This window comes from Akebia trifoliata, chromosome 11, assembly GCF_017979445.1.
Source record: "Akebia trifoliata isolate Shusen 1 chromosome 11, ASM1797944v1, whole genome shotgun sequence".
Lineage (NCBI taxonomy): Eukaryota > Viridiplantae > Streptophyta > Magnoliopsida > Ranunculales > Lardizabalaceae > Akebia > Akebia trifoliata.
Genome location: NC_141385.1, coordinates 8,349,100 through 8,375,281, shown reverse-complemented (window position 1 = coordinate 8,375,281; position 26,182 = coordinate 8,349,100). Strand labels below are relative to the sequence as shown.

The 26,182-nt window shown below is 32.9% G+C and overlaps 1 protein-coding gene across 1 annotated transcript; it reads right to left on the bottom strand.

Annotated features, from left to right (window-relative positions):
* Positions 1-8,083: 8,083 nt before the first annotated feature.
* LOC147390726 (tubby-like F-box protein 12) lies at positions 8,084-24,497 on the bottom strand. The gene is made up of 4 exons (XM_086457611.1): positions 23,871-24,497; positions 13,945-14,032; positions 12,131-12,257; positions 8,084-9,046 (listed from the first exon to the last, which is right to left on the bottom strand). Exons 1-4 carry the CDS (start codon positions 24,207-24,209, stop codon positions 8,296-8,298), a joined length of 1,305 nt encoding a protein of 434 aa, XP_086313737.1. The 5' UTR covers positions 24,210-24,497; the 3' UTR covers positions 8,084-8,295.
* Positions 24,498-26,182: the final 1,685 nt, after the last annotated feature.

The following is a 26,182-nucleotide window of genomic DNA, read 5'->3' as shown; positions in this document are numbered from 1 at the left end:
ATTTTTTTATCCATTAATACAAATACAAAAAAAAAAAAAAAGTTAAATGTTTGTCGATTCAAAACACCTTATGGTGAAAGTTTTTTAGCCCAACTGGTCCCATTTTAAAAGCTATTTAGATGGATGTCACGTTTCTGAAAATTAATATTTGTTATATCTTTTAGGTTATTTTAGAAACACCCCCTATGAAATTTACAATATTAGGTTTATCCTTTGCAAAATGCAAGATTAGGTTTAACCCCCTTACAGTAAATCAAGGTTGCTTTTTCTTGATAATTAAAATGTGAAAATTTGATATTTTCCAAATTTTGATTTAATAATTTAAGTATTTGAAAAGAATTTTGAAAACATTTGAAATTTCAACATTAAATCATTAAGAAAACACAACGTTGACTTACAATCAAGGGGTAAGCCTAATCTTGCTTTTTGCAACTGGTAAACCTAATATTACATATTTTACAGGGGGGTGTTTTTAAAACACATTGTCCTTTAATAGAAAGATTTTAGCCTTAAAAAAACACTTGAGTTCGGGACACACTATTTTGGCCACTATGTATCTTCTCGATTATGTATCCATCTCTTAATAGATCAATGAGTAAAAAAAATTAACTTGATTACGACGGTAAATTTGAGTAATAAAAATGATCAAGTTGATCCATCAAAATCACCTTTAAAAAAAGGATTTTGTTATTTTGTTAATGTGTGCCCTAAGGGCACACATTAGGGTATTTTAATAAAAAATTATTTTTTTCAAGGTCTTTTTCGATACATAATCCAATTTCCGAATTGCATTTATTAAACTTTAAGGTATGTCTTTAGGGCACATGCTAATAAGACCCTAAAAAAAAAGTCCAAACACTAAAAATCACCTAATTATTTTACATATAATCAAACCACCAATGACTTATAGGATTAATCACCTAATTGTCACGTTACAGGGACAGACAAGCTCTAGTTATAACATACTAGAAGGTGGCATTTTCAAATTCAAATGTATCTAAAGGGCTTATTTATAATTTCAAACATTAGTTAAAGAATTTTGTATAAATTAGATAGTAAAAAAATGATATTTTTGTAATTTTAAAAGTTAAACAACATGATTTTAGGTAGGGGTGCACATGGTTCGGATTGGTTCGGATTTTGACAAAATTGGAACCGAACCAAACATGATCGGTTCTACAAACTGGAAATCGAACCAATCCAATTACCCTATAGAACCGAACCAATCCAATCCAATCTTGGTTCGGATTAGTTCGGATCGGTTCTCGGTTCTCATACTTATTGAAGATAGATACCTTCTTCCTCAATCCAAACATTCTATCTCCTCCAATCTTCAAACCTTAAAAACAAGTAGGACTTTTTTTAAGCGTGAACTTTGGGATAATAAAAAAATTAAAAATTTTCTATATTTCATTTAAGAAATTTGATGCAGATGAGGTTCAATAAGTAGAAAACAATAGATTTTATAGAAGATGAGATAGATGATGAGTTCAATAAGTTGAAATGAAAAAAATTCTCCAAGAAAAATGAAGGGGTTTTGGCTTGAGGTTTAAAATAATGGCATTTAGACCATTTTATGTTATTCTCCTAAACAAATAAGAAATATATTCAAGATCCATTAGAGAAGAATTTAAATTTGTTTACCGTTAATTGAAGGCGCCTGAGAGATCGATAGCTCAGAGATTTATCAAAGCTTTTTGAATCAGAGAGAGAAAGAGAGAGAGAGAGAGTTCAATCTTCATTTTTCGATGAGTTGGCGAGGTGGTGAGGTGAGGTGAGTGAGAGAGACGACTGAGATTGAGAACGACGGTGACTAGGGTTCTGTTTTCAGAATTCTTTGAACAGGAAGAAGAAGAAAGAAATAAAAAATCAAAATTTTTATTTTTTAAATAATTATATATATATATAATTGGTTCGGTTTTCGGATTGGTTTGGTTCTATTATATCTTAATCCGAAACCGAACCAAATTAATCGGATTTTTTTTTCTTCGATCTATACCCGAACCGTGGGTGTGTTTCATCCGAACCAATCCAATCCAGAAGCTTTGGATTGGTTCGGATCTCGGATTTACCCAATCCAATGTGCACCCCTAATTTTAGGTAGTAGTTACGTGAGTTATAAACACTCGTGGTTTAAAAACTATTCAAATGTTGGTGTCGAACCACTTATACTCATGGTTTGAAAATTCATTTTGACGTCTTATCTCGTCTATGAACTAGACTGAGTTCTCTCGAACGAGTTTTCTGATACATTTAAATAGTATCGACTAACAATAAAAAAAGATGAAATATGATTTTAAATCTCATCAACTACATTTAACTTTTCTATTCATCTCATTGGTGGACAATACCAAGATACATCAGGTAAGTAGTCTCGATCTTGAACAAGATTTAAAACTATACTTCTACTCTTGCTTTCTCTCATAATAATAATAAAAGAGTCGTGCTGGAGTAATATTGTGAGGAACATCGTGTCAAAATCATAAATATTTTTATCGAAATACAAGTGAGATCTCGATGAAAATATTTATAATTTTGTATATACTAATATTCCGCACGATGTCTCTCACAATGTTATTTTAGTGACTAAATTATTAAGTCAACGATATCTATGCAATTATTTGGGTGTAAGAAGTCAAGATCGCAGTTGGAACTCGTAAATACAATTCACATGGCTTTCAATAAAGGGTCAAAAGTGCTGACGTCATGCTATTATTTAACTATTTTTTTACAACTAAGAGAAAGCCATTTTATTTAGGAGGGAAGTGAACAGGAGATGGTCATCCATATGCTCGGATAGGCTTTTTTTTTACCAAAATAGAAGCAAATCGATAGATTAAATTATTATTATTATATTTTTATTAATACTATATGAGAATATTATAGTTGACTCTAAGGTATTAATGAACATTTAATGATCATGTAGTATATAAAAGTATATGAGTTGCTTCCACGAAATTATAATGCTTTATAAAATTGAAGAGTCATGATTTTCGGTAGAAAATCTTGATATTGTTGTAAATATTATTTTATATTTAAATATAAATTATTTGTATATAAATGTATACGAGTTGCTTCCACGAAATTATAATGCTTTATAAAATTAAAGAGTCGTGATTTTTTGACTAAAAATTTGCAATTGATCTGTACATGACTGATGTGGCAAGGACACAGAACCATAGAACTTTTCTTCGAGATACACCAGGAAAATGATCAAAAGGGTATTTTGATCATTTTAATTGTTTAACATTGAAAATTGACCGTCAAACTATCAGGTTTTGAAAATCGACGATTGAACCGCCAAGTTTTTACTTTTTTAAAATTTCAAAATTTTCTTTAATTTGAGTTTAAAGGGCTCCGATCCTAACTAAACAGTTTTTTACATGACATGCAACCAAATGTGTTTAATATCCAATTAAAATGTGCCACGCAGACACCCACACCATTTTGAATTGCGACTCATATTTTGAATTATTCACATGTTCTCAAACTGATGACATGTCCTTTGATCTCGAACTTCGTTTATAAATTAACGAAGAACTACTTAAAAACACTTGATTTTTCTTTCTGAACTTTTAATTATTCTTTCCAAAATAATCATCCTCGACTACTAGTATGGGACAATGCTGGTGGTGTCGAAAACAATGATGAGATATTGACATCTTTTTTAATTAATTTATAAAAAAAGATCAAGGTCAAAGGGGCACATGCCATGCAAAGGAGAGGATTTATCAAAAAAATTGGCCATTTTATATAATACTAATAGAAGGGTGGAACACGAGTTTGGTTGCTCGTATTTTCAAATAAGGCTTTTTGACTATCACAATCACAATAACTATAGATCTATCATAGAACTAATTTAATATTATAAATGTCTTAGTTGGCCATCCAAAAATTAAAACTTTAGGGATATAATATACATTTTTATATGAAATAATAGATGTTATTGTGTACTTCAACTCTTGAAGACGATCTTGCTTTCATGAACTTTTATTGATGTTCTATAAATTTCAAATCAAATAAAACTATATGGATAAATATGGGTGATTGCTAAAGTAATTCATAAAATTTATAAATTTAAGCAACTTATGAGATGGTTTACTGTCTATTTAACACATCAACCAAAAATATATGTTTTTATAAAAAAATTGCATTTTGTAGAATTGAATTTCCATAAATTATGGCCAAATATTAAACCCAATCACTATTATTTCTATTATCGTTTATTCATTATCAATATGATCGTTTATTCATTATCAACATGATCATTATGGGCTTTATCATCATAATTATTAGTTACTCTGGAATTACACATTGGATCTAGCTTTTATTTACTCAAAATCTAGAAATTATCGATTTTCTTTATGGGTTCAAGTTAGAGAGAGTAGGTTGGAAATTAGAATATCCCAAGAGGGAGTGGAATCCTTCTGGGTTTTGTAGATGCAAAAATTTGCTTTATATTGTGATCCTCACTTATATAAGTATTCTTCTTTTTTTGTACTCCTGGGAGGGCCTATAACAAAATCACTCCGATGCCCAAGTTAGAATTTATAGGACCAGTAGTGCAGAGTATTTTTAGAGAGGGAATTGCCTACCTTTTGGTGTGATGCTCCATTGTATTTATTGGGGTTTCTGTTCTTAGATTTTCTCCGGTTTTCTCCATGATTCTCGTTTGAGTGGTTACGCCCGTTTAGGGATTTGCCTTGATATTCATGAAAGCAGTTACATATTTCCCTATTTTACAAGATTTGTTCCAAGCTCCACACTTTTGAAGCTTGGCAAATCGACTTATTGGTAGGTCGGATGATTTGTTAGAGAATAAGATGCATGAAATACACTGTATCATTATTAGTGTATCTCATCATAAATGGAAGGTTGTGATGAAGGATATTCTAGAATATATATTGATATTTAGAATATATCAATTGGGATATTCTAGAATATTTATATTAAATAGTTTTCATATATCTTAGTTGATGAAATGTCTATAAATACCCTATCAGGACTTTTGTAAGATTCATCCAAGAATTCTCAATAAAATTAGATTTCTACAGGTTAGGTCATCATCTAATTCGATACTTCGGTTAAAATTCTTCGAGATTGCCACGTATCACTTGTTCGAGAAATATCCTCCACAGGTCAACCTCTATAGGTATAAACTTCTCATGTATGTGTGTGTTTTTCCTCTTATTCAAAGATAGATAATAATAATTATTATTTTTCTTTCAATTCAAAGTTGATCTCATTAATTTTTGAAAATTGTACTAATCTATATGATAAAACACAACATGGGGCCCATTTGTGGGGGGTTAAACATCCCATCCAACAAGAGTGACCCCACTTTATTGACTTCCTCCTCCCCCTTCAATTTTCTTGTCTTCATTCTTCTTCTCCTCCCCCACCCCTTCCCCTTTTCAATAATACCCTTCTAACTATACTATCTTTACCCTTTTTACCCCTCCAACCCCAAAAATGTTTTAATAATAGCTTCCAATATTATTGTTTTTTTTTTCTCTTTTACCCCCCTTAACCCCAAAGAGGATGCTCGTGCCCTATGGCATGGGTAAACTCTAGTCTATATAATAAAACACAATTGTAGGGCTACATTTGAAATAGTTTTGTAAAAGATAAACCTCTCATCAACTATAGTTTTGTGGGGGCTCACTTTATTTTTTTATTCTTCATCCCTTTAGTTTTATTATATTTCATCTTTAACCTACTTTATTATTTTTCATCTTTTACCTCTTTAACCTCAAAATTTTAATAATATATCTCCAACTTTTTTTACACTTCTACCCTCTTATAATCCTAAAGAGGATGCCCGTGCTAAAGTCTAATACTATATAAGAGAGATTTTTATTGGACAAACCTAGATGTTGCAATTTTATTACAAAAACTCCCGTTCTCAAGTTTGTTATTGAACAAACTTTATTTTAAGGGTTTTTAGTGATTCGGGCTCCTAACTTTCACAAGTTAGGATTTTAGGTTTCGTCTCTTGTGAATTAGGAGTTTACCCTTAAAAGTTGTCACATCAACAAAATGTATATATTTTCATGCCCAAAATACCCTTTACTTTGATCTAACGTTAAACCTACTACTGCATCTTTTGCATGTGTAATTATTACACTTTTTTCATAATTTAATATATTTCTTTTACCCTCTTTGTTATTTTTGCTGAAGCTTTCATCGTAATAATTGAAGAAGATGAAGAAAAAGATTTTAGATAGATAAGAGATTTCAAAAGAAGATTGAAAAAACAGATACGAAGAAGAAGAAGATTTCAAACGAAGAAGATGTAATTGAAAAATGGGAAAGTGTCTTTGTAACGAAGTGTATTACCTTCGTATCATAACGTAATTTATTTGTAATGTAACGCATTATCGAATGATACAAAATTTTATAAAAGCGTCATATGTATATCGATATACCATGTTGAGTCACAACAACTTTTAAGATGTGAAATAGTTTCCTTTGTAGGTGTAATTATTACACTTTTTTATAATATAATAAATATTTCTCTCACCTCACCACCATTTTTGTTGTAGCTTTTATTCGGAATAGTTGAAGAAGATGAAGAAGAAGATTTTTGATGGAGACGAAGAAGATTTTTGACAGAGAAGCGATTTCAAAAGAAGATTGAAAACACAAATACGAAGAAGAAGAAGATTTTAAACGAAGGAGAATAGAATTTTAAACAAAAAAAGAGATGTAATTGAAAAATGGGAAAACGCCTTTGTAACGAAATGTATTACCTTTGTACTGTAGCAATTTTTTTTTGTAATGTTGCAATTTATTAAATGATATCAAACTTTATAAAAGTGTCATATATATATATGGTCATGTCATGCTAAGGTGTCATGTGTACTGTAACCTTATTTACTTTGTTTTATCCATTTTTTACTATGAGGAAGATGAGACAAATGGATGTAAAGTTTAGAGATGAAGCTAATATCAGAAGCTTCGTTACGTAAAAATGAAGCTTCTTTAATTAATAATGGAGTTTCATTGTTAATCATATAAAAATGAAGGAACGACCAATATACCAATAGCTTAAAAGTGAAAATGGAGGAAAGAGAAAATTTTCATAATTTCATGGAGGAAGATGCATATAAAAATGACGAAACAAGCTTCAATGAGAAGTTTTGTGTAAAATTGTCCGTACCATTTGCTACGAACTAGATTTCACATTTGGGTAACAACTTCAAGACAAACCTAATAAGGTTGAAGGGTATTTTAATCTTTTAGTAAAGTGTGAAAATTCTCAATTTAGAAGAGATGAGACTTGAACTCCTAACTTTCACAATCCCGAATCACTAAAAAAAAACCATTTACTTTATAAATCAAATTAGTACGACTAATTTAGTAAAATTTCAAATCCTACTAAGAGTTCCTGGGCCCACATGGATTATCAAATTGGCAATCCAACACAACAATCATCTAGATTTCATATAAAAACTCCTATTCAAAAGAAAAAATTCAACAAAAAAAAAAATTCCTTTTTAACCTTGATTGAAGGTGTTGAAAATGAATGGCTACTAATTTTTCAAATTTAAAAATAAATTCAACAGTGAAAATTAACCTTTTTTTTTTTCCAAAGTGCTTAAAATTTTGTCCTTTATAACCCGTAGGCATCGGATCATGTTTTTGGATGCCACAAATTGATGTGCTTGGGGTCCTCTCCAAGGTTTGTTAAGTAACTAATTAACTTCCAATTGAATTTTGTGACATAGATCCCTACTCCAAGGTTTGCTAGGTAAGAAACTTGACGAAGTAAGGTTTGGTGGGTAACGAACTTCGTAAAGTAAAGTAAGGTTCACTTAAGTATTTGCAACAAAAATGCAACAGTTAGGTCTCCTGGGTAAATCTCTCTATATAAAATTGATAATTACTTCAACTGAAACCCCAAGAATTAATAATATTACCTAAGAGTTCCATGCCATGTACTCTTTTCAATGGAACCTCTTCACTAAATTCTCTCTCCCAGAAACCAGCGAGAAGTGAATCGATCCCATCGGTCATACAAGCTATTGAGTTACTTATTAGTACATGAGATGCCTATTGTGGGGCCAATTGAATTGGAGACAAACCAAATCAGTATCACAACTAAATGATAATATAAATTTCTCAAACAATGTCCAGCAGCTTTGTCCTTCCCAAAACATAATAGATTACACAACCCACATAACGAAATCAACAGTCGGTTTATTCTTACAAAACCCAAAAGAGAGAATGATAGATAGTTTACATTTACTAACAACAATGTAGTACCAGTAGCAGAGAAGGCCACCGCCAATATTATTCACAAGCCAGCTTGGTATCAAAGCTGCTTAAACATATCCCAAATGCCTGAAAAGCAGACAACGGATAACGGTAATCCATTGTAAACAAATCCTTCCCAATCTTACCAAATTGTAGTATGATCTTGTCATGCTGGCTCGACCCCGATCCTGCATGAGATGATGTAGTAGCACCAGCACCATTGTTGTCTGCTTGAGAGTTTACAGGAGCTGCTGCTATAAGCTGAAAATTCTTCACCGAAGCTACTGTCACCCGTCCACGGAAATTAAGGCACCAACATTGGAGCTGCTCATGCCACCTTGGAGCTTTATTCTTCAGTATTAATGGCTCCTCCTTTCCCAAGACATTAACTGATACTTCTGTGAACCTTGTACTCCCAGAAAACCTGGATGAGCCAATTGATGACATGGCATCTTCGGTAATGTGACCAAATGAATGTGAGAGAGAGATACCCGAAAATGAGTTGTCCAAAGATTGAGCTGGGTCTGAGTATGTGGGCACGGTGCCATTGGGTTCAAGGGCAGAGGCAGGTATGGAGTGCATGGTGCAGTGCATGCGTCTAGGACCACGGGTGCCGAGCATGTTGAGTTCATAGGCTATGTGTGCAATGTCATAGCTACCAGAAGGAAACTTCGGAGACACTTTTCGGCTGTAGAAACGCCTACTGGAACGGCCAGTGGACAGCACAGCTCTGCCGTAAGGAGGTTGGCTGTCGTAGATGGCGAACTTCGTGCCCAAAAAATTTGACCTGAATAAGAGAAGACATTAGAACCAGAATTTTTAAGAAGCTCATAGAAGAAAATTAAATCTAAAATCCTAGCCTGCATTTATTAGAAGAAAATAACCTGATTTTCAAAATTGAATCCTTTGCATCTCAAAAACAATGACAAATACAAAGCTTCTTTAGGATTTTCTTATAGAGTTTATTTTATATTTTGTATGAGCCTAATCCTAATTGTAAACAACTGTTGAAGTTGTTCCAATGTTTTATAATGCTTTATTTTGGTGAGGTAATAACTTGAACCAAACTTTTGTAATGTTTGAATAGTGTGTTCTAATCTTTAATTAGGGTGTGATAAATAATTTAAAAAATTGGAGTGTAATAAGTAAAAGTTGGAGTGCCGCCTAACCCACATAATTTAGAAGACAAGAACCCCATTTCCAAGAAGCCTAGATCTAGGAAGCATGAAAAGGAAAAGAAGGGGTAGGTTATCAATGATAGTTAACATCTTTTCATGGAATGTAATAGGATTGGGTGATCAAACTAAAGGAGTGGAAGTAAAGGCTTTAATCAGATCTAGAAAACTGCATATTGTGGGTGGCTATTCAGGAATTTGAGCTTAGTTCAATTATGCAGGTTTGATTGGGCATTGTGGGGCTTGAGGTTCATTGGGTGGCTTGCTCTTTCGAAAATTGGATCCTCAGGTGGTATCATCCATATGTGGGACCAAAAATTTATCATGGTATCGTGTCATTTGGTTGTGGGCTTTTTCGGTGTCTATCCTGTACAATTGTGTCAGTAACTCTTTTTCTTGGGGTTTATGATCCTAGTCTAGAATATATATATATATATATGGCAGCGTTAGGGAGCCAACATGGAGCCAGTGCGTTTTTCCTATATGGGTTAAAAGTTTTGGCTTGGGCTGATCTTTTGCGAGGATGATCTCCTCACCATAGAGATCATCCTCAAAAAAATCAGCCAATCTGAAACTCTAACCCATCAAAAGTGATTTAGAATAGTGGACTGTTGACTTTTCACCATTAATTTGCAAACCACTTCTCATGGAGTTAGAAGTTTCATATTGGGCTGATTTTTTGTGAGGATGATCTCCTCACCATAGAGACCACGCTCACAAAAAATCAGCCCAATCTAAAACTTTTAAGTCATATAGGACAAATTTTGGCTCCCAATGTTGGCTGCCAAACACTACCCGTATATATATAGGCAGGATCATGATCCAATGTTTTATCCAACTTGTTTTGTGAACTGGGGTTAGAAGTTTCTGAATGGCTGATTTTTGGTGAGGATGGTTTCTATAGTGAGGAGATCATCCTCACCAAAAATCAGCCCATTCTGAAACTTCTAACACCATCAAAAGTGGTTTACAAAAAATGGACAGTCCACAATTCTTCAACTTGTAAGTTGGGGTTAGAAGTTTCGGAATAGACTGATTTTTTATGAGGATGATCTCTCTCTTCAAAAAAGAATGTGATCCTAGTCTAGAAAGGGAGTGCAACCAATTTTGGGACGTTGCTATGTTTTGAGATTGTCCTTCAAGAGATAAGATGGACCAAGCGTTACAAGGTGTACGAGGGATTTTACAAAGTTCGTAAATCAAAATGTGTTGTTGGATATTCCTTTTGTACTCAATCCAATGATTAGGATGAACCCACATAGTCCAGATTAGACATGTTCCTGCTCTTCAGCTCATGGGAAGATCATTTCAGTTCTGTTATTCAACTTCTTGTTCCAAATCCAACATCAAATCAATCTCCCATTATTCTTGAGGTGGGTTTGAATTTGAGCCTTTTCTTGATTCAAGAATATGTGGCTTCAACGCCTAGGTTTTAAAGCTTAAAATCTAGGATAATGAGATTTTTGGTAGAATAGAGTTAAAAAAAGAAATTTGTGTTGGATGAGATTGTCAGGTTATATAAGAAGGAAGAAGGAAATACGTCTTCAAAAGAGGATCTCCCCTTTCTAATTTGTTGGCTGAGTTTCAAAGAATATTGACTTTGGAAGAAATTAGTTGGAGACAAAAGTCAAGAGTGAGATGACTGAAGAGAAGGGCAGCAACAACACAAAAATTTTCTATCAAATGAAGAGTAATCAAGAAGTTTAGAATGGGGTGTTATTGGAACAGGAGGAATAAGGTAAGAAATGCTTCCTTGACTTCTACAAAGACCTATAATGCTGGGTAAATTGTTGGATCACGAGATTAAAAAAAAAATGTCCTTCTAAATAGAGGAAAAATATAAATAATATCCAAAATAAAAAAAGTTCCTAAATCTTTAATATTTCATCAGATAGAACAGAATTCTGTATTTGTCCTCATTGCTACGGTGAAGGAAAAAAAAAAGAGGGGAGATAATATTTGTTCAACAATGTCGAGCCATTTTTTTTTCTAAGCAATGTGAAGTACAAAAACAGGGAAACATAAATAAGGAAGAAGGACAAGACTATTCTGAATTCTCTACATCTATGGTACGAAGAAAAGATGTGAAGGTTTCTATGTTTGAGCCTTCTATGATGCCAAAATCTTTATATTATAAATTTGAATCCCATAAATCATGGCGGAGCTCAAAGGATTCGATTATGATCGAGTTCGATTAAGAAGCAAATCAAAGAAACGTGGAGAAAAGATACCCAAAAGAGAGGAAAATCTTGAGGTATAAATAAACGTAACCTTGTTATTTTTAAGTTTAATTGATTCCAATTAAAATAACTGGTGAATCTGACTTTGGCATCAGAGTTTCATTGGAAAGTACCACACCAGTCCTTAGAACAGGTTTTGGATTGAAGACACTGTGAATCTCAAGGTGAAGGTATTAGACTTTTAAACCACAATAGGATATGAACAACATGAGCCCAGAGCTATAAGAAATAGGGGTAAAAGATATAAAGTATAATAAAACACGATTTCTAATAGACAAGGTACCAAAGGTATAAAATTCAACAATTTATCAAAATGTGGTTCAGGGAAATTCCCAAAAGGCAAATAATACAAAAGAGAAAAATAAAAAAGAGGGGAAAAAAGCTAGCGAAGAAATGAAGAATACATAACAGAAGAAGAAACTCTTAATTAAGGTCAAGCGAGTTGGTGGAACCTACCTCAATTTTCCCATGTAACTGACACTGTTTCGAGAGATATCTTCCCCATCCAAAGATATAATGTACTGTGCACCAGTAGGGCGCCTGATCTTTCTGGCAGAAAGAAGAAATTTTCCATTCTCGACATCTAAATATAGAATATTAGTGCCAAATTAAATATCACAATAAACTCATTCCTAAGTACGTCATGACTCATGAACAACCACACCAAGCTTATAACTAAACAGAATCTCTAATATATGTTTTCATCATAATTAAAAAAAGACAAACCAGATTGAACTTAAAGTGAAAAAACAAGGGAAAAATCATTATGATTTGATGAAGCCTGAATGGGTTCAAAGTATTTGATCCAAATACACATTAGTTTTTTCCAACAGGTCCAAGGAAATCACAAATGTCGCCTCCATAGTTTTCCATCAAAATGTGTACTCTATGCGCATGCATTAGCAAACAGCCATATACAAAAACCAGGAATAATCATTCAATTGCTCACAGAATTTCCACAATTTAGAGCAATATACTTTTGCAAATACACAAATGCACTACAGTAAGTCAGATATTTGTGTCAAAAGAACATATCTAAGTGAATGAAGGATATTAAAATGGGTGAAACAAACTTGACTATGAATTAGGTTAGAAGGAATTTGCAATGAAAAAAAGTATGAAGTGAAGGACAACTAAGGAAATAAACCTACGTGGTACTGTCTTGGCAAGTTCATGGAAAAATAGGTATTGCTCCCAGAAAAATGAATTCCAATTAAATCAATAAAACAAACAACCCATAAAGAATATACATGAACGAATTTGTCATTCCCGTATCAAGACTGATTCTAACATTTTACAACCAAGGCAAAAACTAATTTTTTTCAAATGTATGAGATAAAGCTGGAACACCTATCCTAGAATTGATTATTGATCTTTCACAAAGATTTCTATAAGTGGCTCCTACTTGTTTATCCTGGTTCAAAGTTTCCTTCAACAAACATTTCACGAGCTTCTAAAGAAGAAAGTAGTTTTCGTTCAACCTCCCAGTTATCAAGTTATTAAATTCTGAATTTCAGTTTACTTTTATTATTATTATAAATAATTCTAGTTTACTTTTGGACCATCCCCAAATTGGAAATATTCCGTGAAATATTTCTATAAGTATGAAAACAATACAACTTTTATAGAAATGATGAAAATATTGTGGAAGTACAGTTGACACTTTAGAAATGATAAACGAAAAAACATGAAATCTCATTAATAAGACATCAAACTATAACAAAAAGCATGAAGATCTATAGCAATATGTTCCACGCTAGTCAATGTATCTAATATCTAATAGTTACATGCATGGTTTTAAAACTCGTTTTGGTGTCTAGTCTTGTCCATGAATGAAACCAAGTTGTCTCGGGCGAGTTTTCCGATACGTTTGAGTTGTCTCGTTCAACACTGAGAAAATGAACTGTGGTTTTAAATCTCGTCCGATACGTTTGACTTGTCTATCCGTCTCGTTGGTGGATGATACCAAGACGTATTGGACGAGTCGTCTTGATCTCAGATGAGATTTAAAACCATGGTTACATGTGGAGTTACAATCACATCTGCATATTCTCTATCACTAATTGCCTAACCATAGAATATTATCAAACACAATGCGTAAACAATTTGATCGTGGAATTCCAAAAATGTTCATCTCAGAAAAACAATAACAAACACAAGAATACCACAAAATGAATGTTTAGAACATGTATTGCTGTTGGAAATATACATGCGGTAAGCAGGGGAAGAATTGAGAACACAATGTAGAAGCACATTGAGAATGGGCTCACCAGGATTAAGGCCCAAAAAGAGGTGGTAAGTTGAGGCGGCCTTATTCCTCTTGATATAGCACTGAATCTGTCCAGTCCGAGGTCCAGGCTGCAACAACAAGACCCCATACATTTTGTTAGGAAAAAAACGGTAATCAATGGAGAAGGGGAAAAAAAATCCTCAAAATTGAGGTACGTCCACGGTTCCACACCGATTCCACTGAAGAGAAAACCCTTTGTTACAGATTACACCCTTTCACCAAACCCTTTGCTATATATATACCCCAAGAAAACGTAAGAGCACTTGCAATGGTCTCCCCATTTTCCCCCCTTACCAATATTGAGGAGGAAAAGACAAGAACCCTCTCCCAATGGTCTTCTCATTTCCTTCCCTATCACAATTTTACACATTTTCTACCCAAAATTTGAGGTAGCTTTTTTTTTTTGTGACAAGAAGGAAGCTTGTGTAGAAACTTTACAAGTATTTCAAACCTCAAAATCACATAATATTACCATCTTGCCACCGTCCCTATTTACATTTTATGTCATTTATACCTATCAAAAACCATTTGTCATTTATCCTTAATCACCAAGTTGGGGTTCGGGAATAAGTTGGCAAGGGAAAAAGTCGAAAAAAAACGAAAAAAATTAGACAGAAAATCGAGAAAAAAGTCGAAATGATGTTAAGACAATGTATTTTTTTTCTATTAAGTGGTGTTATCATTAATATCATGAATGGAATGTAATGCCATTTGGATTAAAAAATGCCCCCAGTGAATTTCAGAAAATTATGAATGACATATTCAATCCATTTTCAAAATTCATTATAGTTTATATAGATGATGTCCTTATATATTCAAAATCAATAGAACAACATTGGAAACATTTAGAAGCCTTTGTCAATACTATCAAGCTTAATGGACTAGTCATATCAGCCCCAAAAATAGTTTTATTTCAAATTCAAATTAAATTCTTAGGACATAATATTAAAGATGGAACAATAATACCAATAGAAAGATCATTACAATTTGCAAACAAATTTCCCGACGAGATAAAAGATAAAAAACAATTACAAAGATTCCTAGGAAGTTTAAATTATATAAGAGATTTCTACCCCAATCTTCATATCATAGCAAAACCCTTATTTCAAATACTAAGAAAAAAGGCGCCAGAATGGACTAAAGAGCACACAGAAGCTGTTAAACAATTAAAAATAAGATTACAAGAATTACCTTGCTTAAACATTCCAGACCCACAATTGTTAAAAATAGTAGAAACTGACGCAAGTGATATATGTTATGGAGGAATATTAAAACAAGAAACAGACAAAAAACAAGAGCAATTGGTAAGGTATACCTCGGGAATATGGAATCCTACACAACAAAAGTATTCTACAATCAAAAAAGAAATCTTGTCCATTGTTTTATGCATCTCTAAATTTCAAGATGATTTACTCAATCAAGAATTTGTTTTAAAAATATATTGCAAATCAGCAAAGTTTGTTTTAGAAAAAGATGTTAAAAATATTGCTTCAAAACATATTTTTGCAAGATGGCAAGCTATATTATCTATATTTGATTTCAAAATAGAATATATAAAAGGAGAAACTAATTCTATACTAGAGAATTTTTGCAAGGAAAACAAGATGAGTGAAAATCCTATAAAACCCAAAACCAAGAGTTCATATGCCATGGCAACCGCTACACCAACATCCACCCCAACCAAGATAATTCCAGTAAATCCTCTTCAATTTGGCTCTCCAAGCAACCTGTCAAACAGGTTTCAAGTCTTAGGAACCACAAGTCCAAGTTCAATGAAAACATATTCAACCACCTCCAGTCAAGAACAAGAACCCGGTTCTCCTTTTTCTCTAAGGCCTCAATACATTTACAAGCCCAATTTAAGCCCAATAATGACAATAGAACCAGAATTAGAGAAGTCATGCCCAAAAACAATTGCACAATCAATCTTTGTCAAACCGAACCATTTTATCTCCTCTGTCCATACCAAGACCCAAAAATTTTATGAGTTCATCCTCGTTGACTCAGACTCTGCTCTTATTACCCATACTCCAGACAAAAATGATCCTAATAGAATTTCTCATTCTAAATGTCAAATCTTAAAGATACTCACCCTCACAACCTGGGGACAAAATCCCAATACCATGAAGAAATTCTCCCAACCTTTCAATCCTCAGTATTACAATTACTGGGACTACCAAAAGGCCTGGTTCAATACCTTCACGTTCCAAAATGATCAATACAACCATTCTTGGTTTTTCCTGTTCACTAACCAAATCAAGATCCAATTTCCAAATTGGTTTGCTGACTGGTGGAACCAATACGGACCAATCCCAACCATTCTCCCTGCACCAGTACAAGAAGGATTCCAGTATTTCATCCAGAATTTCATAGCACCAGAACATCTAAGCCAAACTCCCAATCTTTTAACCTTTTTTGCTCAATTTTCCCTAGCATGGATTTGCTGCTGGGAATATTGCATAGGTTCAATATCTCAATTTCATCCATTACCAGCATTTTCCAGAAAATTCAAAGTTAAATGGTGGGTAAATCTGCAATTCGACAAGGCCACTAAAGCTGGTATAACAGCATGGTTACACAGTCATCCTCAACAGTCAAGAATAACTGCACCAAGCTCTTCAGATTTCCCTTTATCCAAGTCACAGTTGCAATCCAAACTAGCAGGAGCCTCTTCAAAAGCTGAAATGCGCAAACATTTACTAGAAGCACTGTCTCAAGTAGATGAAGATGAAGATCCTTATGAAGACTTCACACCTCTCAATGAAGATGATTGTGAAGGCATCCTTCCTCCATGCCATTTTCCAGAATTATGAGAAGTCCAAGAAAGTCAACAAGACCAACAGTCAAGAATGGTCAAGACCCATCAAGAGAATATCAACAGCATTAATCTTTGTCAAGATATTGTTATTATCTCTTCAAGAAACTTCAAGAAAGTCAAGAGTCAAGTCAAGTCATTAACAATAATTGAATCTTTCTTATATCTTCAAGAACCTTCAAGAAAACCAAGTCATCAAAGATCTAGTTTTGTCAACATAATTATCTCTAGTGGGAAACCACCCAAAGGCAGCCGCCCATGTGCTGTTAGAGATAAGAAGGAATATTTAAATAGTGTCTTCTCTGGAGAAAAACAAGCCATCTGTCCAAGACACATCTATTAACCTATCCATCCATCCTAATCCCATCAAACTTTATGTCCCTCAAAAATTGATCTCATAAGCTTATCCTGTCAAAAGAATATCTTACTTTCAAAAAGAAAATCCCATTATCTTACTTTCAAAAAAGATCATTACCAATCAATCCAAAAGCAAGAGCCAAGTGTCAAAATCCAAACCAAAAACTATTCGGACTTAAAATAATTTGTTTCAAGTCCATCTTCTATAAAAGGCAAAGAAAACTTCACTTGAAAGCATCTGAGAAAAAATCCGAGAAAAACTTCTGAGTTAAGAAAGAAACCTTTGAGCCAACCGTCCTAAGTCACAAAACCGATCACTCTTTTCCACCATCTCCAGAAAAGAAAAACTATTTAGGTAATCTTTCAATTTTCAAACTTTTAGTCAGTATTTTCTAGTTTTTTCTTATTCTATCTTTGTAAGTAAGTTATCTTTGTAAACAAGTCTTTATAAACAAGTCTGCTTAATAGTTTGTTCTATTTACTTTTATCAGTTTATCTCGCTTATGATGCCTCGTTACAATTATAACAAAAAAGAAAGACTAGAAATTCTAAAGATGTATTACCAAGAATTATTTAGTATCCACATATCTTACACCAGAGAAAATAGACCAAGAGATGAAGAATATGAAGAGAATTATCAAAAGTTGTTTGAAATCAGACAAGAATATTTAAAGTTACTTTTACAATAAAAGGTTCGTTTCAAAATTTGAAGTAGAACTCACTTCTGTCTAAAGATCCTGTGTAGAATGGTATCAGAGCCATGTTATTTTCAAGAGATTAGTTTGACAAAGTAATTCCCAGTAAATTCATTTGAAAATTTTCGTCTGACCTAAGTTGCGTATCCCTCTTGTTGGCCAGTTGAGCCGTTTTTCGGGAATAAATCATTGACAGTCCGGAAAATTTATCTTGTGAAGATACTATGAATTCCTTAGTCAAATTTATTTCTGGAAAGCATAGTTCAGATCCAGAAAACCCAGATGTCTTAAATATGGAAGAAAATTCTATTACAGATATTGAAACAAGTTTACATAATTGGAACATACCAAAAGTCCCAATCAAAAACATTTATACAAAAGGGAATTTCCTCACCAAAACAGAATATACAATAAAAACATGTGAACAAACAATACCTCTGTTAGCTGACCATCAAACAATAGAATTGTTCTCAAAGGAATCAATCTTAAGACATCAACAAAAACACAAGTTCTTACATATTGGATTAATCCAAGTAGGGATAAAACCTTTAACAAGAATAGGATTAAAAGCCTCTGTATTATTATGTTTAAGAGATAAAAGACACCTCAATTTTACAGATTCCTTATTAGGACTAGTAGAATCAAGTCTTTGTGATGGGCCAATCTATTTTGACAGTTTTCCAAATTTTACAGTAGCTCTGTCAGATCCAGGAATAATGAAGGTCTTAAGTCTCAATATACAAACTTCAGGATATAGTATGATATCAGGATCCCAACCATTAGCTTTAGTATTTAGAATAGTATACAAGACAATGACCACAACTATAAACCCAGGAGCACTGTCAAAACCATCTTTAGAAGGAGAGACTCTTTTATTACAAAGTAATATATACAAGTCTAATAAGTTAGTTCCCAAAAGAATCTCATGGAACGATGTCCAACTACCAACAACATGGAGTCTAACCGCCACACTTCTAATTGTTCCTTTAAATCTTTGTCTATTTCTAGCTCATTTATTTTTTGCTTTACTTTACATTGATTCTTGTAGTGTCCTACTTTTCCACATTTGAAACATGTAAGTCTCTTTTTCTTTTGGTTTGCTTGTTTGAAACGTTCAAAAGGTTTCTTCTTCCGTTACTTAGGAGTTTTCTTATAATAAGATTGTTTTGGTTTGTTTCTGTTTTCATCCTTGTATCTATTACTATATCGGGGGCGAAAAGATTTTGAACGTTTGGAGAGTTTGGAAGGAGAGGGTTGAAAAGGTGGGGGGAGGCCACACTGTTCACAGAATTGGCCTAGTTCTTTTCTGGAGGAGTATCTATCTTGCTTTAATTTGTTTTGGAGCCTAAGATCATTACAGAGTTTAAGTCCTTCTGAGTGTATATAAGCTATGAGGTGTCCATAGGTGAGGTTATCATATGGAATTGTGCCATTGTTTTGGGATTTAATTCTTGTACGAACCTTTTCTGCAAAAAGTGTAGGTAATCCTGAAAGGAATTTTTCTTTCCAGAAACCTTGTGCACAATCTGTTCTTTGCATTACTTTGGTAAGAAAGACATCTTTGTACCATCGAAAATCATGGAGTTTTGGACATCTAAGATTTGTTAATAGTTCTGAGGTTCTATCTCTATATGGATCTGGGTCTCCTATGAAATGTCTTGTTATGGCTAGTATGAGGGTATTGACAGCATCTCCTATGTCTTGTCCTTGTTCATTTTTTATTAGGATTCCTGTTTCAGTTGTTTTATTTTTGGTAAGAATGAAATTTCTTTGTTCTTCGGTGACATAATGATCCCACCATCCCTTTAATTGGCCCGTAAATCCTGACACTAATCTTTGAGCTATCTGGTGATCTGATGCATATGGTTGTGCAGCTGTGCCAACCATAGTCATTTCTTGTAGTAAACCTATAATATTGTATTCTGTTAAACCATCTATGTTCCATTCATATAAGGATTTTCCATCATATACCGATTGGGTCATCATGTTTCTCTCTTCGTATCCTATGTCTAGTGGTGTAGGTCTACTATAATAATTTGGCAAATTAGGTCTGATTCTTGCTCTATGGATGGTAGAGGCCATATTGACTTCATCTTGGAATTGATTTGAGATTTGATCTAGATCTTTTGTTGTATATTTTTGTTCGTTATCTTCCTCTGAGGAGCTTGTCTCTATTTCTGACCCTGATATTTTATTTACTACTGTAATTTCTTTACCTTTTCCCAAGTTTAATTTGGCTAATTTTTCGCTTATTTCTTGTAGCATTTCTTGCTTATCTGGAATTGTTATTCTTAATTTTTCTGGTATTTCATATGGGGTAAATAGGGGAGTCTTGTTTTTTGATTGATCTATCACAGGTGTTTGTTTTATTTCTGTGGTTTTTGTATGACTGTTTTCTATTCTTGTTAATTGTTCTCCAATTGAATTGAGATACCTGTTTGTATAATTATTTTGTTTCATTATATTATCTATGTCTTTTCTTGTAGATACCAAGTCTAAATCTTTGATTGTTATTGCTTTATAGGGTGATCCTATTACTGTATCTTTATCTACTGGAATTACTATTTCATTTATTGGCGGAGGGTGTACAGATTTTATTTGTCCTAATCTAGGAACATCCCATAGATTTGACTTTATGACATCAATTTCTTTTTGTATTGGTTTCTTGAAATATTTATTGTACCATGTAAAGAAAGGGATTTGTTTATTTGTTTCTTTGTTTCATTTATGTGTTCATAGTAGTACTTCCAAACTTGTTTTTGAAAGTTTTCTGATCTTTCTTCAAATTCCATTTTTTCTTTTGAAAGGAGATATTCTATTTCTATTTGAGGAATGTTTGGTTTGAATTCTATTTTTTCTATTACATGAATTTGGGGTAAGTCATCCTGTATTTGTGATTGTGTAGGGGAAGAATTGGGAGACTGAATATTTAATTTTCTCGGGTCATGGTAATATGCTGCTGGAATTGATTCATCTTTGATTCCTTTGAGCTTTAGATCTTTACTAGTAGAGGCTCTACTTAAAGATACTCTTGCAGGGATTAAATTCTCTGTTAAAGGTATTGTGGATGCTGAAGTTGTTTCATCCGTGAGTATGATTGATCTTTTGAATGAAGGAAAATTTATTTCTACATTTCCATCTGGATATTGAATTATTGACTCTGGTTCTTTATTTTCTGGTATTTGTAATTGACCTTCTCCAGTTAGACTCCATGTTGATGATAGTTGGACATCGTTCCATGAGATTCTTTTGGGAACTAACTTATTAGACTTGTATATATTACTTTGTAATAAAAGAGTCTCTCCTTCTAAAGATGGTTTTGACAGTGCTCCTGGGTTTATAGTTGTGGTCATTGTCTTGTATACTATTCTAAATACTAAAGCTAATGGTTGGGATCATGATATCATACTATATCCTGAAGTTTGTATATTGAGACTTAAGACCTTCATTATTCCTGGATCTGACAGAGCTACTGTAAAATTTGGAAAACTGTCAAAATAGATTGGCCCATCACAAAGACTTGATTCTACTAGTCCTAATAAGGAATCTGTAAAATTGAGGTGTCTTTTATCTCTTAAACATAATAATACAGAGGCTTTTAATCCTATTCTTGTTAAAGGTTTTATCCCTACTTGGATTAATCCAATATGTAAGAACTTGTGTTTTTGTTGATGTCTTAAGATTGATTCCTTTGAGAACAATTCTATTGTTTGATGGTCAGCTAACAAAGGTATTGTTTGTTCACATGTTTTTATTGTATATTCTGTTTTGGTGAGGAAATTCCCTTTTGTATAAATGTTTTTTATTGGGACTTTTGGTATGTTCCAATTATGTAAACTTGTTTCAATATCTGTAATAGAATTTTCTTCCATATTTAAGACATCTGGGTTTTCTGGATCTGAACTATGCTTTCCAGAAATAAATTTGACTAAGGAATTCATAGTATCTTCACAAGATAAATTTTCCGGACTGTCAACGATTTATTCCCGAAAAACGGCTCAACTGGCCAACAAGAGGGATACGCGACTTAGGTCAGACGAAAATTTTCAAATGAATTTACTGGGAATTACTTTGTCAAACTAATCTCTTGAAAATAACATGGCTCTGATACCATTCTACACAGGATCTTTAGACAGAAGTGAGTTCTACTTCAAATTTTGAAACGAACCTTTTATTGTAAAAGTAATTTTAAATATTCTTGTCTGATTTCAAACAACTTTTGATAATTCTCTTCATATTCTTCGTCTCTTGGTCTATTTTCTCTGGTGTAAGATATGTGGATACTAAATAATTCTTGGTAATACATCTTTAGAATTTCTAGTCTTTCTTTTTTGTTATAATTGTAACGAGGCATCATAAGCGAGATAAAACTGATAAAAGTAAATAGAACAAACTATTAAGCAGACTTGTTTATAAAGACTTGTTTACAAAGATAACTTACTTACAAAGATAGAATAAGAAAAAACTAGAAAATACTGACTAAAAGTTTGAAAATTGAAAGATTACCTAAATAGTTTTCTTTTCTGGAGATGGTGGAAAAGAGTGATCGGTTTTGTGACTTAGGACGGTTGGCTCAAAGGTTTCTTTCTTAACTCAGAAGTTTTTCTCGGATTTTTTCTCAGATGCTTTCAAGTGAAGTTTTCTTTGCCTTTTATAGAAGATGGACTTGAAACAAATTATTTTAAGTCCGAATAGTTTTTGATTTGGATTTTGACACTTGGCTCTTGCTTTTGGATTGATTGGTAAGGATCTTTTTTGAAAGTAAGATAATGGGATTTTCTTTTTGAAAGTAAGATATTCTTTTGACAGGATAAGCTTATGAGATCAATTTTTGAGGGACATAAAGTTTGATGGGATTAGGATGGATGGATAGGTTAATAGATGTGTCTTGGACAGGTGGCTTGTTTTTCTCCAGAGAAGACACTATTTAAATATTCCTTCTCGACCTTTTGAAAAAGTCGTGATTTAATCGCCATTCTTTAAAATAGCGATTTAAACACGATTTTTTTTTAAAAAGTCGGTAACTTTGGTGACTATGCATTTATCCAATTTCCATCTTGCCATTGTCCTATTTACATTTTATATCACTTATGCCTATAAAAAAATTATGTCACTCATCCAATTAAAGTCACTATTCATCAATAAAGATGGCATTACAAGTATTTTCAAATTGAAATATAATTACCATATTTCTACTCTACCTTTTTAAAAGTAACTTTTGCAGATAGGGAAGTGGAGACCCTTGTTAGCAATTCGGAACATGGCAAAAATTCGTATCATGAAAAATTCAAGTTCTATTCGATTTTGGATTGCAAAAATCCAATCTAAATTTCGGCCAAAAATTTGATAAATGAAAAATATGCGGCATATGCTTCATGCATGTATTATCTGTTTCATTTCAAAAATTCGAAAATAAAAAATTCAACCATATTAATAGGGATGGTGATGATGAAATTGGTCATGGTAATAATGATGCCTGTGATAATGAGGACATTGAGGTTATTGTTCCATTGAATTTTAAAAGAAGACCAAAGTCGAGGGACAAATCATCAATTTGGAAAATTAAGATGTAATCTCAAATAAATATAGATGGTCGTATCATTATTTTTTTAAAGATAAAAAGGACATTTGTAGCGTATAAAAGTGGATTCCTCCAAAATTTTGAAGCTTGGCCACTTCAAAGTCAACTTGTGTTACATGTCACAACTTACAAGTTTACACTTTGCAACATACAAGTTATAGTAGCATTTATTTTTTCCACCAAGTTTTATAAAAATTAAAATTCACGTTTTATTCTTTTATAACTTAAAATCCGTGAATTATTCAGAATAGTTCAATAATCCGGAGAATAATACTTTCATTGAAGAAAAATATCGTGAATTTTTCAAGAATTAAATGGGAGATTGCTAACAAGGGTGGAGATCACTAAAGCTAAAGCATCCATGATCCACCTTTTTACCTCCACAGGGAGACCATTGGAGATGCTCTAACTAGGGTTTTACATAATATCAGTAAAATTAAGAAAAATAGAGTTTGTACCTGCTTCAAGGAGATGGGGAAGGTGAGCTTGGAAGTGATCTCGGGCGTACCCACGATCTCCTTACATATCTGACGCCAGGAGCGACAAACCGCCGCAAATGCCACCACGTGCTTCCGTGAGGGCCACGTGCTATCGGTCGCTTCCACTATCTTCACCACATCCCTCAGCAGTTCTGGAGGCAAAGCAGCCCAGCAACTCTGCTGCTCAACAACGCTGTTCTCTGCCTCAAAATCGAAAGACAAAGACGAGGACGCACCCGCACTTCCTGATCTTTTTCTACATCTCCTCCTCGAATCGAAGCTCCCGAAACTGTCTCGAACGAAACTCTTGAGGTTCATGATCGATCAGCTCTGGTTCTACCACTCTTGTTTCGTGATCAGATGAAGACAACATTAGGGTTTTTAGTTAGGGACATAGCCATGGACATGGAAATGGAGGAGACTTGTAAACAAATCGATTCTCCATTCCACCGTAGTGTTTAGGGCATTTTTTTTCTCCTAATATTTATCACTTTAGGGTTATTCATTTGTGGGATTGAGAGGTCAAATTTTGATCGTTACTTGCTTCCAGCTTTTCTTTTCGTTTACTTTTCGTATCATTCCACTGGCACCCACCGTTTCCTCTCTTATCATTTGTCAGGTGTCACCCTTCCCACTTAAATGACTTTTATTTCTAATAAAGATAATAAAAAGACTGAAATACCCTTATCATCTTCATTCTCTTTTCTTATCAACCATCTCACCAAAACTTTACTCTCTATTTTCTTCTTCTCAATCATCTGCCTCTTTGTCTCATTATTTTTTTTCAACAAAGAGTTTTGATTCTCCTTTTTTGATCTTATCATCTTAATATTTTAAAATTTAATCGAGTCGAAGTCATTCATATGAGAGAATTTGTGTGTGAAATTTTTTATTTAATATGTTAGTACTGAATTATTTACACGAGAAAGTTTTGTTTGGTATGTATTTATTAAATTTGTTTTGTAATGTACTTATCGTGTAAATCTTTGTATTTTATGTTATAGTATTTTGTAATTGATATCTACCAAATCAACTAAAATATGTTTAGTTTGAACTTATTGAATAAAATCATCTTTTGAGGGATTTTAATAGTTATTTTTTTTTCTTCGTGATTAAATTGCAGAGAAATAAGATAAATTTTGAAAAAAGAATAAATTGACTTGAAAAAAAACAAAAAAAAAAAATAATATCCATTTATTCAACTTCTCACAAAATTAAAAAGAAGAGCGATAGGGGAAGAAGAAGAAGAAGCATATGGTGATTTCTAGAATTTTTAACTGTGGGTGCAACAAGCAAGTGGGTGCCAAGAAAGGAAATAGTGGGTACAAATAAAATGACTCCAATTTTTCACATAAGAAAAAAAGACATTGAATATGCTTAAGTCTTCTATGATTTGGGAACTATTACAATTTTGAGAGATTTTAATAGTACACTACATACCAATCCTTGTGAAATAGAACTAAGGGTGCAACTTGATTTGATTTGTGGTTAAATCGGAACTAAATCAATATTGATCGGTTTCACTAAACAAGAACCATAATCGAACCAAAATGCCAATATAACCAAACCAAACTAAGGTCAATTGGTTTGATTCCATGGATTGCCAATATCCTATATACTTAGTCGAAAACGACGTATTTTTAATCTCTCTCTCTCTCTCTCTCTCTATATATATATATATATATATATATATATATATATATATATATAAAATAAATCATTACGGGTGAATTACTATTTCGTGAGTTGAAAATGAGTTTACGATTCTAGCTCACTGTTCATTTTAATTATCAAAACGTGAACAATAACATTTAAAAAAAATTTATGAAAAAGTGATAATTTCGCAAGTTCAAGGTGACATATTCACAGGTTTTAAATGAAATTGTCACCTTAAACCTGCGAAATAGACACTTTAAAAACCTTCAAATCCATTAACGTTCATGTTTTGATAATTAAAATGAACAGTGAGTTGGAATCATAAATTCGTGAAAGTTGATCACTTTGTTGTAAATATCTCAATCATCTATTCATAAAAAAATCATTTATCTCTAACTCAATTCTTGAATTGTATAAATTTAATCTATGTCCTGACTACTAAAATAATTCATAAGAAGTAAATAAATTTATTTATTATATAAGGTCCAGTTCTCGGTTTGGTTCAATTCTATATAAGACTTGAACCAAAATCAAATCAAGTCAATTGGTTATTCATTTTCTAAATCAAAAATCAAATCGCAACTTGTTCCAAATTAAACCAAACCAAGCCAAAGCTATCGGTTTAGATTGGTTCT